Here is a 12,410-nt window from a genome sequence, read left to right on the forward strand (position 1 = left end):
TCTACAGGCCCTAGTTTTGTTGCACCTGGACTACTGTTCAGTCATGTGGTCAGGTGCCACAAAGAGGGACTTAAGAAGATTGCAATTGGCTCAGAACAGGGCAGCATGGCGGGCCCTTAGATGTACACAGAGCGCTAACATTAATAATATGCATGTCAATCTCTACTAGCTCAAAGTGGAGGAGAGATTGACTTCATCACTATTTGTATTTGTGAGAGGAGTGGAATGCACCAAGCTGTCTGTTTGAACAGCTGGCACAGAGCTCAAAAACCCATGCATACCCCACAAGACACGCCACTAGAGGTCTCTTCACAGTCCCAGTCCAGAACAGACTATGGGAGGCACACAGTACTACATAGAACCATGACAACATGGAACTCTATTCCACATCAAGTAACTCATACAAGCAGTAACATTTGATTATAGCAGGGGCTGTGAAGCAACACAAACATAGGCACAGACACATGCATACAAACACGCGATAACATACACACTATGCACACACGTACACATGGAGTTTGTGTTGTAGATATGTGGTAGTCGAGTATGGGTCTGAGGGCACACACTTAACGTGTTGTGAAATCTGTTGTGAATGTATTATAACATTTTGTACAGCACAATTATTTATTAACATTTTAAGCTAAATGTTCTTATCTGTTACATCAGCCTCATTGCTGTTGAAAGTTTTTTATGGTATGGTTTTATTAATTTGGGATCTATCGCATCCCACAACTGTCCCAGAGTATGCTTGAAATATTTATTTATTGCACAGTAGGACAAGTTGACCAACAGAATAGTTTTGTACTTTTGTACTATGGGAGATTAGTAGATTGACATAGGCTAGTGCTTTTGCTGTTTGCTGTTTGTTAGACCTACTCATTTATATTTATCAAGGATACCCATTAGCTGCTGCCAAGGCAACAACAAAGTGTGTTCCCTCAGGCTACTACTCTACTATCTACAAATACAAAATCCATTCATATGTGCAAACGGGTGTCTGTGTGTTTCTTCACAGTCCCCGCTTTTCAATAAGGTGTATTTTTATCCGTCTTTTAAATCTGATCCTACTGCTTGCATGAGTTACCTGATGTAGAATAGAGTTCCATGTAGCCATGGCCCCGCGTAGTACTGCACACCTCCAATAGTCTAATCTTGAATTGGGGATTGTGAAGAGACCTCTTGTGGCATATCTTGTGGGGTATGCATGGGTGTCTGAACTGTGTGTTAGTAGTTTAACCATTGTGTAGTCTTAACATTCTGTATACTTCCCTTGTCCTAAGGGTAAAACATGACCCACCTTCACTAAAATCCCTAAAATAAAGCAGCTTAATTGAAATTTAAACTCCAAATCTATCTTTTTTTGCATGAAGAACCAACCTGTCATTCATCACAAACTTTGTGAATATCTGGGATTTCCCTCTTCACAATGCAGAAAGACTGCATTTAATCAGTGGACACCACTCACTTTTATTACAACACACCTGTCATAATTGTTTTCTTTATTAAAGTAGAAGTTAATTATTATTATTATTGCTAAAGGTACTGCATAGGTGTGAACATAAATGTTTTAGCAAGATATAGCACTTGTATAGCCAAAGAAAGTAGAAGATATGTGCAGAAAGTAGTTTTGAATGCATTTTATTGAAGGGAAACAATAACAACCTTTTTGATAACATAGTGATATATTCTTATATACAGTGCCTCAACAGTATCTCAGACCTGCCTGGTGTGTTCCTTGTTCTTCGTGATGCTCTCTGCGCTTTTAACGGATCTCTGAGACTATCACAGTGCAGGTGCATTTATACGGAGACTTGATTACACACAGGTGGATTGTATTTATCATCATTAGTCATTTAGGTCAACATTGGATCATTCAGAGATCCTCACTGAACTTCTGGAGAGAGTTTGCTGCACTGAAAGTAAAGGGACTGAATAATTTTGCACGCCCAATTTTTCAGTTTTTGATTTGTTAAAAAAGTTTGAAATATCCAATAAATGTTGTTCAACTTCATGATTGTGTCCCACTTGTTGTTGATTCTTCACAAAAAAATACAGTTTTATATCTTTATGTTTGAAGCCTGAAATGTGGCAAAAGGTCGCAAAGTTCAAGAGGGCCGAATACTTTCGCAAGGCACTGTAAATAGTCATATTAAACATTCATGAAAATACAAGTGTCTCACATGGTTCGAAAGTTGTCAAATTTAAAAAATGATTTATTGCGAAAGAATACGCTGTGATTATCTGAGCACAGACCCCCATATCAAATTATTTATTCAGCCAGCACTTGCGTAACGAAATCACAGATTGCATTGAAATAAATCGTTTACCTTTGAATATCTTGCTCTGGTTGCAATCCCAAGGCTCATTGTTACACAATGAATGGTATTTTGTTCAGTTAAATCCATTTTTTTATAGCCTAACACAAAACATTTTGTGAACGCTTATCTCGTTGAATTTCGTGTCATTCAATTTTCGACGTAACATCCAATGTAAAATAGACAGACCTTCCCTGACTTTATCCAGTCATGTTTGGTTTCCTTGCAATCAACTGTTTGTTTGAAACACAACCAACGTGATGGGTCATTTTGCGGGACGTATTGACCCGGAAAAACCGATTGGAATACAACAAGTGACGAGCCCATTGTGCACCAATTATATGACCACTGTCTTGTTGATTGACTGTCTTTTAACCCAATGACCACTGATCGTCTTGAAATCTAGCTGGGTAGATAGCCAATGAGCATAGGTAAACGGCAAAATCCCATGATTCTTTGTTGTAAGACAAACCTTTCCATTGAACGCTGGTGTAAGGACCGTTCTTTAGAGAATTGCCAATTCTACCGCGAAGGAGCAAAGCTTATTACGCACGCAGTATTTCGGTGACTTCTTCAGCTGTTTATTTATCCAACACCATGGCAAATAAGTCAAGGAAAGCTAATTCTAAAACTAGATATATATGAATGTAGAAACAATTTTAGAGGAAATTTATCGTGCAAGTGAGACAGATCTGCTTTTTTGAAGACTCCATTTTGAAGACTGAAACTGAGGCATATTTTTTGAACGGAGAGGACATTGTTTTGGACTGGTAAGTTGCTCTCATGCTAATGCAGTTGTTTGAAATTAATATAAAATATTATTTGTGATTGTTTTTTACATTTTATTTGCAATATATAAAGACGTAATGAAATGGGTAAAGTACACGTTAGCTAGTCATTGTGAGTGAGGGTCTGTTTGTTTGTAAGAGAACGACCATAGCCTATGTCTCTGTGTGTGTGTATATATATACTTTTGGCCCTTAGGCACATCCATGCCTGCACACATATATTTGGGCAGATGAACACTTGTGGCAGGAGCAGAAGGGACAGGGCTTGGTGTAGTGGTGCTGTAGCCAGCAAACTCATTGATGCTCCCTCTAATGTAGACTGATTGGAGGAAGCATTCTGGCTGTGTTGAGATGTATGGGTTTGCATTCTACACAATACCATTTTATATAAAATGAAATGGGTAAAGTACATGTTAGCTAGTCATTGTGAGTGAGGGTCTGTTTGTTTGTATGAGAATGACCATAGGCTATGTCTGTGTGTGTGTATATGTGTACATATATATATAATTACTTTTGGCCCTTAGGCACATCTATGCCTGCACAAATATATTTGGGAAGATGAACACTTGTGCAGGAGCAGAAGGGACAGGGCTTGGTGCAGTGGTGCTGTGCTGTACCCAGCAAACTCCTTGATGCTCCCTCTAATGTGGGGCGGCAGGGTAGCCTAGTGGTTAGAGCGTTGGACTGGTAACTGAAAGGTTGCAAGTTCAAATCCCCGAGCTGACAAGGTACAAATCTGTCGTTCTGCCCCTGAACAGGCAGTTAACTCACTGTTCCTAGGCCGTCATTGAAAATAAGAATTTGTTCTTAACTGACTTTCCTAGTAAAATAAAGGTACAATTAAAAAATAAATTAAATGTAGACTGATTGGAGGAAGCATGCTGGCCATGTTGAGATGTATGGGTTTGCATTCTACACAAAACCATTTTATATAAAATAGACAATCATTTTTTCACCTCTTCCACACTCACTTTATGGAATTCAAAATGACAAATCTTGTCTTTCAAAATTTGAATTTGTAGTGTCAGCGTTTGTTGCCTAAATTTGCAAATCTTGCCAATTAAAAAATCATTAAAGTAAATCAGCAACATCAGTAGGTTTTGTGATGAATGAGAGAAATCTGAAGAGAAAGAATACTGCTAAAGCGTTCAATGTCACCATTCAGAATGGGCACAGGGCCAGATATAATGCACATGTTATTAGTGTCTAGCTTTTTGTGACTCTCAAACCCGGATCCGGGAGCGTAATCATCGCCTCAAACTAATTAGCATAACGCAGCGGACATAAATCTTCCTAGAAAATCTTCCTATTCATGAAAATCACAAAATAAATATATTGAGACACAGCTTAGCCTTTTGTTAATCACACTGTCATCTCAGATTTTCAAAATATGCTTTACAAGTTTATCATGGCATAATGCTATGCTAGGCTCTGCTAGCAGCAGGCAACATTTTTACGAAAATAAGAAAAGCAATCAAATTAAATCATTTACCTTTGAAGAACTTCGGATGTTTTCAATCAGGAGACTCCCAGTTAGATAGCAAATGTTCCTTTTTTCCAAAAATATTATTTTTGTAGGCGAAATAGCTCCCGTTTGTTCTTCACGTTTGGCTGAGAAATCCACCGGAAAATGCTGTCACTACAACGGCAAACTTTTTTCCAAATTAGCTCCATAATATCATCAGAAATATGGAAAACGTTGTTTAGAATCAACCTCAGGGTGTTTTTCACATATCTATTTGATTTTAAAACCGTCGGGACAATTGGTTTCTCATTAGAAGCGATTGGAATAATGGCTACCGCAGTACTTTACGCAAGTTTTTCTGCGGGAGCCATCATGTGACCACTTGCTCAATGTGGTCCCTTACGGCTATTCTTCAACAAAAATGCGTAAAAAGACGTCACAATGCTGTAGACACCTTGGGAAATACGTAGGAAGCATAAGCTCATTCACAGCCATATAAGGAGTCATTGGCATCAAGCGCTTTCAAAAAATGCGGCACTTCTTGATTGGATTTTTATCTGGGTTTCGCCTGTAACATCAGTTCTGTTGCACTCACAGACAATATCTTTGCAGTTTTGGAAACGTCAGAGTGTTTTCTATCCAAAGCTGTCAATTATATGCATAGTCGAGCATCTTGTCGTGACAAAATATCCCGTTTAAAACGGGAACGTTTTTTATCCAAAAATGAAAATACTGCTATACTAGAGTCGCAACAGGCTAACAGAGAATCTGTCAGCTATTTAAAAACCAGGTTCAACTGTTCAGAGCTGCCCTTTATAATATGTGACCCAATTCAGGAAACCAGGCGTATGTCGCAAGTCACGACTTCACAAGAGAGCCATTTATATATATATATATTTTTTCATCAAAATATGTTTTTTTTTGTCAGAAACGCCTTTTGGAACTTTAGAAATTTCATGTGCCTTAATAACAAACTTGTATGCCATCTGTACATATGAAAAATAACTGTTAAATTACGAGCCTTGTTGGTTAAGCTACAGAAAAAGGCAAGCAACCTTCCCACTAGCCATGATTGGCTGAGATAATGAGTGGGCTGGACGCCAAGAGAGGAGTTCATATTGGTCTGCCATATAGAAGGCTTCTGTCTATTTGAGCTGGTCAGTCTGTGTTGGTTAATCCTGTCGAACGCAGCTTTTAAAAAATATATTCTCTAGTGGAGCTGCATAAGTGTTGCTCTTCACTTTCTGGAGGATCAAGTTTTGAAATCAGTAGAATTAGAGTATGATCGCTAAAGAGATGGAGACACCTGTCTCCCGATTACATCTTCAAACTCAGGGCATCCATGATAGGGAGACGCGTCCATCATGCATGATGATTTATACGGGTAAGATAGTCTAGCTTGCTGCATTTTCAGATATTTAAACGTTTCAAATTTTGACAGAAAGTGGTTTCATCTCAATTTAAAGTGTACTGTTAGCTAGCTAGCTAATGTTAGTTGGCTGGCTCCTTAGCTTACGTTAAGTGTATGATGTTATTATTTGTTTCCCAGAACCATTTGCTTCACTAGTTAGAGCCTAATGTTAGCTAGCTAACGTTGGTTAGCTCCCAGCAGATTCATGCAGGGTAGTAACGACATGATTCGGCACTATATTCATTGTCATTTAACTAGCTAATGTTAGCTGGCTGGCTCGTTAGCTAACGTTACGTGAAGTGTGTGATCTTACACGCTGTTTACCTAGCTAGATTCATTGTTTACCTAGCTAGCTAGCTACGTGTCTTAAGGTAAAGTGTACTGTTAGCTAGCTAGCTAACGTTAGCTGGCTGGCTCCCTAGCTAACATTATGTGTATGATTATTATTTGTATCCCAAAGCCATTTGCTTTACTAGTTAGAGCCGAATGTCAGCTAGCCTCTTTGGGATAGGGGGCAGTATTTTGACGTCTGGATGAAAAGCGTGCCCAAAGTAAACAGCCTTTTACTCAGGTCCAGAAGCTAGGATATGCATATAATTGGTAGATTAGGATAGAAAACACTCTAACGTTTCTAAAACTGTTAAAATAATGTCCGTGCCTATAACAGAACTGATATGGCAGGTGAAACCCCGAGGACAAATCATCCCAAAAAAATAAAATGTCAGCTTACCACTTTTTTCAATGGCTATTACTTTAATTATAAGGCCAAGTCCTCCCAGATTGCAGTTCCTAGAGGGCTTCCACTAGATGTCAACAGTCTTTAGAAAGAATTTCAGTCTGGTTTTTGAAAAATTACCCAGAAATTGTAGTTTTTCTATGTGGCTCCCATTTTGGCTGTAGTGTTTCCAAGCGCGTGGAAGAAAGTGCGTTCTTTGGTATTTTTCTCCGGTAAAGACAATAACGATACTCTGTCTTAAATTGGATTGTTTATTTGCGTATTAGGATACCTAAGGTTTGATTATAAATGTTGTTTGACTTGTTTGGAAAAGTTTATTAGTAACGTTTTGGATTCATTTTGTATGCATTTTGATGGAGGGAAAATGGGTGGATTATTGACTGAAGCGCACCAGCTAAAATGAATTTCTATGGATATAAAGAAGGACATTATCGAACAAAAGGACAATTTGTGATGTAACTGGGACCGTTTGGAGTGCCAACAGAAGAAGATCATCAAAGGTAAGGTATTTTTTATATCGCTATTTCTGACTTTTGTGTCGCACCTACCTGTTTGAAATATGATTTTCATGTGTTTGTATGTGGGGCGCTGTCCTCAGATAATCGCATGGTTTGCTTTTTGAAATCTGACATGGCGGCTGGACTAACAAGAAGTTAAGCTATATTTTTATATATTACACTTGTGGTTTTATGAAACGTGACATGTGTGATCTTACATGTTGCTTACCTAGGTAGGTTTATTGTTTATTTAACTAGCTAGCTACATGTCTTAAGGTAAAGTGTACAACACCCGCTGAATATGGCAGGTGTCAATAAACATTGGCAAAAAAGCATAATGAAATTGTTGCCAGCAGAGCTGGTTAGGCTGTTTTCATGTTGCAAAGAGGTAAGCAAATTATCATCAAGTGTGCACTCTGAATGCTGCAAGGGAGAAACGAGATGGGTGGGGCTAAAGCTTAAGACAGTGTGAACGATGCTGAATGGGTGTAGACAAAGAAGAGCTCTTCATTAGATACCAAAACAAGGCCATTTTCTCAAAAGTGAGTTTACAAGTTTATCAACATTCAAAACCATTGTTCCTCAAAAATGCAGTTTATGATATACCATTATGTTGCTCTGAGTCTCTACTTTTATCCAATGTCAGAAACACAATTTCAAATTTTGCTACATAAGACCAAATCCAGGTGGTTAGTCACATATCATTAAAACACACATGGACTAGAATTGATTTCCATATCCTGGCGTAGAACATTCTGGAGCAGCTTAGTAATATAATTTACTGGAGCTCCAGGACAGCAGTGTTTTTGCACCAGGAACAGTGACATTTCTTACCATGGAGCTGCCCAAAATCATGGCTGGCGAGAAAGGTGAGGAAATCCGCCCACTCGAACAGGATTAGGAGAACCCTTTAAGGATGGACAAGAGGCAGGATAACTTGCTGGCTGACGAAAAGTAAGCTAAACGTTGACAGTTCTAACATCTTTAATATGTGCCTCGGAATTCAATAAAAGGAACGCGCGCAGTTTTGTCCCCAATGTGTCTGTCTTCATTTACTTGTAGCCTACTTTTTAGCTGAAATGCCTGTGAGAAGGACCCAATCACTTGATGGGCATTGGCAAATAAGGTCTGGTGAATATTATCAAGTGCTTGTCAAATTGTGAATGAGAGACTGATGAATGTGTGCAGCTTGCACAAGAACCAAATTAGAGCTCTTGCCTTTCATGCTATTTTTTTTCAAATCAACATTAGAGTCACATCATGCAGCCTTAGAATTGATACAAAATCCAAACACAACTAAAGTTCCATAAATACCTCTAAATTAAGCATATAGTGGGACCAGTGTCTTTGTTAACCGCTCAACACAGGAAAAGCCGAAGGTGCTCACCTCCTTTGAAACCATTTGGAGAAAATATCCTTTCTATTTTATTAAGCCATGTTCAATTTTATTCTTCATACTTTAATACCTCCTAATTCTGAGGAAATCCTGTCAGCTAAATGAACTAGCGTAGTTCACAGCTGTATGGCATAGCCATATCAGGGCCTAACATGAGGAAAGCTATTTCTTCTGAAATAGAGTACATTTTCTTTATATCATGGTTCTTTAGAACTGTCTAAAATAAATCACAGATTTAATGTGAAGGTGTAGGCCATATTAAATTGATTTATACAACTTCTTTTTAAAGGTAGAAGTTACAAAGTTTTGCATCAGTGGCTTGTAGGCTATGTGTGGAAGCCAGGAGATGCTAAACTGGTTTATATTAATTAACAGTCAATTACCATGAGAACGGCAGTTATTTGCTTGACAATCACGGGCTGACAAAATGTTATACCTGCCACAGCCCTATGAATAACCAGATCAGCTTATTACAGCTTGGTTTGGCTTGGTTCGGTAAGGCTCAGTAGTGTGAAAAACGGTTTAATTATTTTAGCCTCCACTGTTCCCCACGTACCTGGTGAGCCCACCACACCATTAAGTAGGAGAATCCAGCAATCCAACAGATAGAACCCAGAAATGAGATGGGAAAGAACTTCTTTGCAGTCTGTTAGACAAAAGGAGGAAAAATATATAGTTACTATAAAGATGGAAATTACAGAAATGAAGCCTCAATACCATGGTATACAGGTATCTACAGCAAATAACACATCACACAATTACCAGTTATAGAAAAATAAGTAAACAGATACAGTTCATATCAAACATTAGTCTTTCTCTCTATGTCTATGTCACAAATGGCACGCTATTCCCTATACTAGCTTTGACCAAGGCCCATAGGGTGTAGTGCACTACATAGGGAATATGGTGCCATTGGGGACACAGTCTAATTCTCTATCTGACAAACTGGAACAGTAAGAGATAGAAATGGACGAGAAGCACTTACTGGTTTCCTGACATCGGGCAGTGTTAGCCACAGAGGGAAGATGATGGGCATGATTAAGAGGTAGGTGAAACGCTTGCGCATGGTGTCTGGCCAGGACAGGCTCAGAGGCTGGTCCTCATCCTCCTCATCCTCAGCCTAAGAAGAGAGAGCTTTCAGTATGGATACAGTTTCAAAATTCAAAAAAGCACTCCCACAGTTCTTGTTGCAGGTGAATGGAAATAATGTGATAGCTTCAAAGAAAAGAGAAACTCGCAGAATGGATACATTGGTTTGGAGAAATCTGTGCTCAAAAAGAATTTCAATGGTTCATGTGGTGCAGTCAGGGTCAGCCATCTTGAAGCTCTACAATACACAGTTTTACAAAATGTTCAGGGAGTCAAGTCAGGCACATCCATGGGCACCTGGACTGTGATTGAAATAAAGGCTCTTGTGATTTATTACATCACCACTTGAACTCTATTCAATAAGCAAAAATATTTTCTGGTGGGAAAATATTATTCTGACGGTTTTGATGATAAATCCTGTTGGAGATCGAGCTAATTTTTTCAACATTCTGTTAAAAATCGTGCAAATTTCAACGTCCTGCTACTCATGCCAGGAATATAGTATATGCATATGATTAGTATGTGTGCATAGAAAACACTCTGAAGTTTCTAGAACTGGTTCAATGGTGTCTGTGACTATAACAGAACGAGTTCCGTTGTCAAAATCGCAAGAAAACCTCATCACAAAATCTACAAAGAAAAAATCCATCCGCCAGTGTTTGTATTGTCTAAGGCTTGTCATAAATTATGGAACTGTGCTTGCAATTCCTACAGATTCCACACGATGTCGCCAGTGTAGTGATTACTAGGGCCCCTTTTCCTTGGTTAGATTAGTCAATAGCACATCCGGTCTTCAGGTGCGCAACTGGAAAAAAAATGTCAGTGAGGAACTGGACTTCGTTTTGTAAACATCTAGTTATTGAATACAGATCGCTCCGTGATCAATTTGATCGTTTATTAACGTTTACCAATACCTAAACTTGGATTACAGAAGTAGGTTGAAGTGTTTTGTCAAAGTTTATAGGCAACTTTATGAATTTTAAAAAATTACGTTGCGTTGGGAAAGGTGCCTTTTTCCATGGATTTCACAGTGTTCATAAATGGACATTTTGGGTATATATGGACCGATTTAATCGAAAAAAAAGACCCAATTGTGATGTTTATGGGACATATAGGAGTGCCAACAAAGAATCTCGTCAAAGGTAATGAATGTTTTATATTTTATTTCTGCGTTTTGGGTAGCGCCGGCTATGCTAATTTCTTTGTTTACGTCCCCTTTGTGTGTTTCTGGGGGCTGCATGCTATCAGATAATAGCTTCTCATGCTTTCGCTGAAAAGCATTTTACAAATCTGACATGTTGGCTATATTCACAACGAGTGTGGCTTGAATTGAGTACCCTGCATGTGAATTTTAATGAAAGTTTGAGTTTTAACGAGTACAATTAGTTGGCGCTCTGGAATTTCCGCTCATTTGGTTCCTGTACAGGTACATAATCCTGAAGAAGATAAATAACATTGACAACTAAGGCCTTAGGAAAATGGCTGCTTGAACAGATGCTTTTTTACCGAGCTCCGTACCAAACTTCAGAAAGATTGCGAAAAGAAAAGAAAAAAAGTTTAGTCATTATTATTTTATTTGTTCAAGATATAAGACCTTTCCTGTGACTGGAATGATAATTGGATCATTTATTTCAGCATGTCCATGCAAAGTCGTGACAAAAAGAGAAAGGAGGAAGTTAACCGTTCTATTACTAATCAACAAGATATCGATCAATGTGATACAATCCTTTTCCAAAGCGTCTGGTCTATATCTTAACATTAATAAATGTGAACTCAAAGCTGTCAGATTGTGTGACCCCTTCATATTATGGTATTCCAGTAAAAGAAGAACTTACATATTTAGGCATAACCATTACAAAGGATCAGAAGCCTAGAGGCTTACTAAATTTTAACCCTCTTATTAAAAACCCCCAGAAGAAACTAAATCAATGGCTACAGAGGGACTTATCTTTAAAAGGTAGAGTCCTAATAACCAAGGCTGAAGGTATCTCTAGACTAACATATGGTGCTCTATCTTTATATCTTGACCGTAAAATAAGCAAGGAGATAGACCAGATGCTTTTCAACTTTCTTTGGAGAAACCGTACCCATTACATTAGGAAAACTGTTGTAATGAACACTTATGAGAATGGTGGATTGAATTTTCTGGACTTTACTACTTTAAATAATACTTTTAAGATCAATTGTATAAAACAATTCCTAAGAAGACCCACTTCTATCAGGAATTTTATTCCTCGTCATGTCTTCTCTACTTTTGGTGGCCTTAACTTCATGTTGTTTTGCAATTATAATATTGACAAAGTTCCAGTGAAACTTTCTGCTTTTCATCGGCAGGTTTTCTTGTCATAGTCCTTAATTTATAAACACAATTTTTCTCCACACAGATTTTATATATGGAATAATCGGGATATATTGTATAAAAATACCTCTCTGTTTTTAGAATATTGGTTCCGAAATAATATCCTATTGGTGAGCCAACTGGTAAATGCAGAAGGTCTTTTACTCAGTTATAAATAATTCTTATCGCTTTACAAGGTCCCTGTAACACCTAAAGATTTTGCAATTGTTTTAGATGCCATTCCCTCAGGTGTTGCTATGTTATTCAGGAACATGTCAAGACCTGACCCTCAGAGCCTACCTTCTGTTGACCCTGTTGACTCATCAGTAGGAAAGATGTGTTTCTCTTTTGGTCCATTCAACAACAGAGTGATAC

At 38.2% G+C, this 12,410-nt stretch overlaps 1 protein-coding gene across 4 annotated transcripts in view; it reads right to left on the minus strand.

Moving 5' to 3' along the window:
• The window catches only part of LOC135510754 (sodium/potassium/calcium exchanger 2-like), a 204,823-nt gene that overhangs the window by 35,518 nt on the left and 156,895 nt on the right, over positions 1–12,410 (minus strand). For all 4 annotated transcript variants that reach the window (XM_064931932.1, XM_064931930.1, XM_064931931.1 and 1 more), the window contains 2 exons: positions 9,594–9,728; positions 9,165–9,254 (listed from right to left, as the gene is read on the minus strand). In XM_064931932.1, the coding sequence (XP_064788004.1) occupies positions 9,165–9,254; positions 9,594–9,728 (225 nt within the window). The remainder of the gene's footprint in view (positions 1–9,164; positions 9,255–9,593; positions 9,729–12,410) is intronic.

Source organism: Oncorhynchus masou, chromosome 23 (assembly GCF_036934945.1).
Source record: "Oncorhynchus masou masou isolate Uvic2021 chromosome 23, UVic_Omas_1.1, whole genome shotgun sequence".
NCBI classification, from domain to species: domain Eukaryota; kingdom Metazoa; phylum Chordata; class Actinopteri; order Salmoniformes; family Salmonidae; genus Oncorhynchus; species Oncorhynchus masou.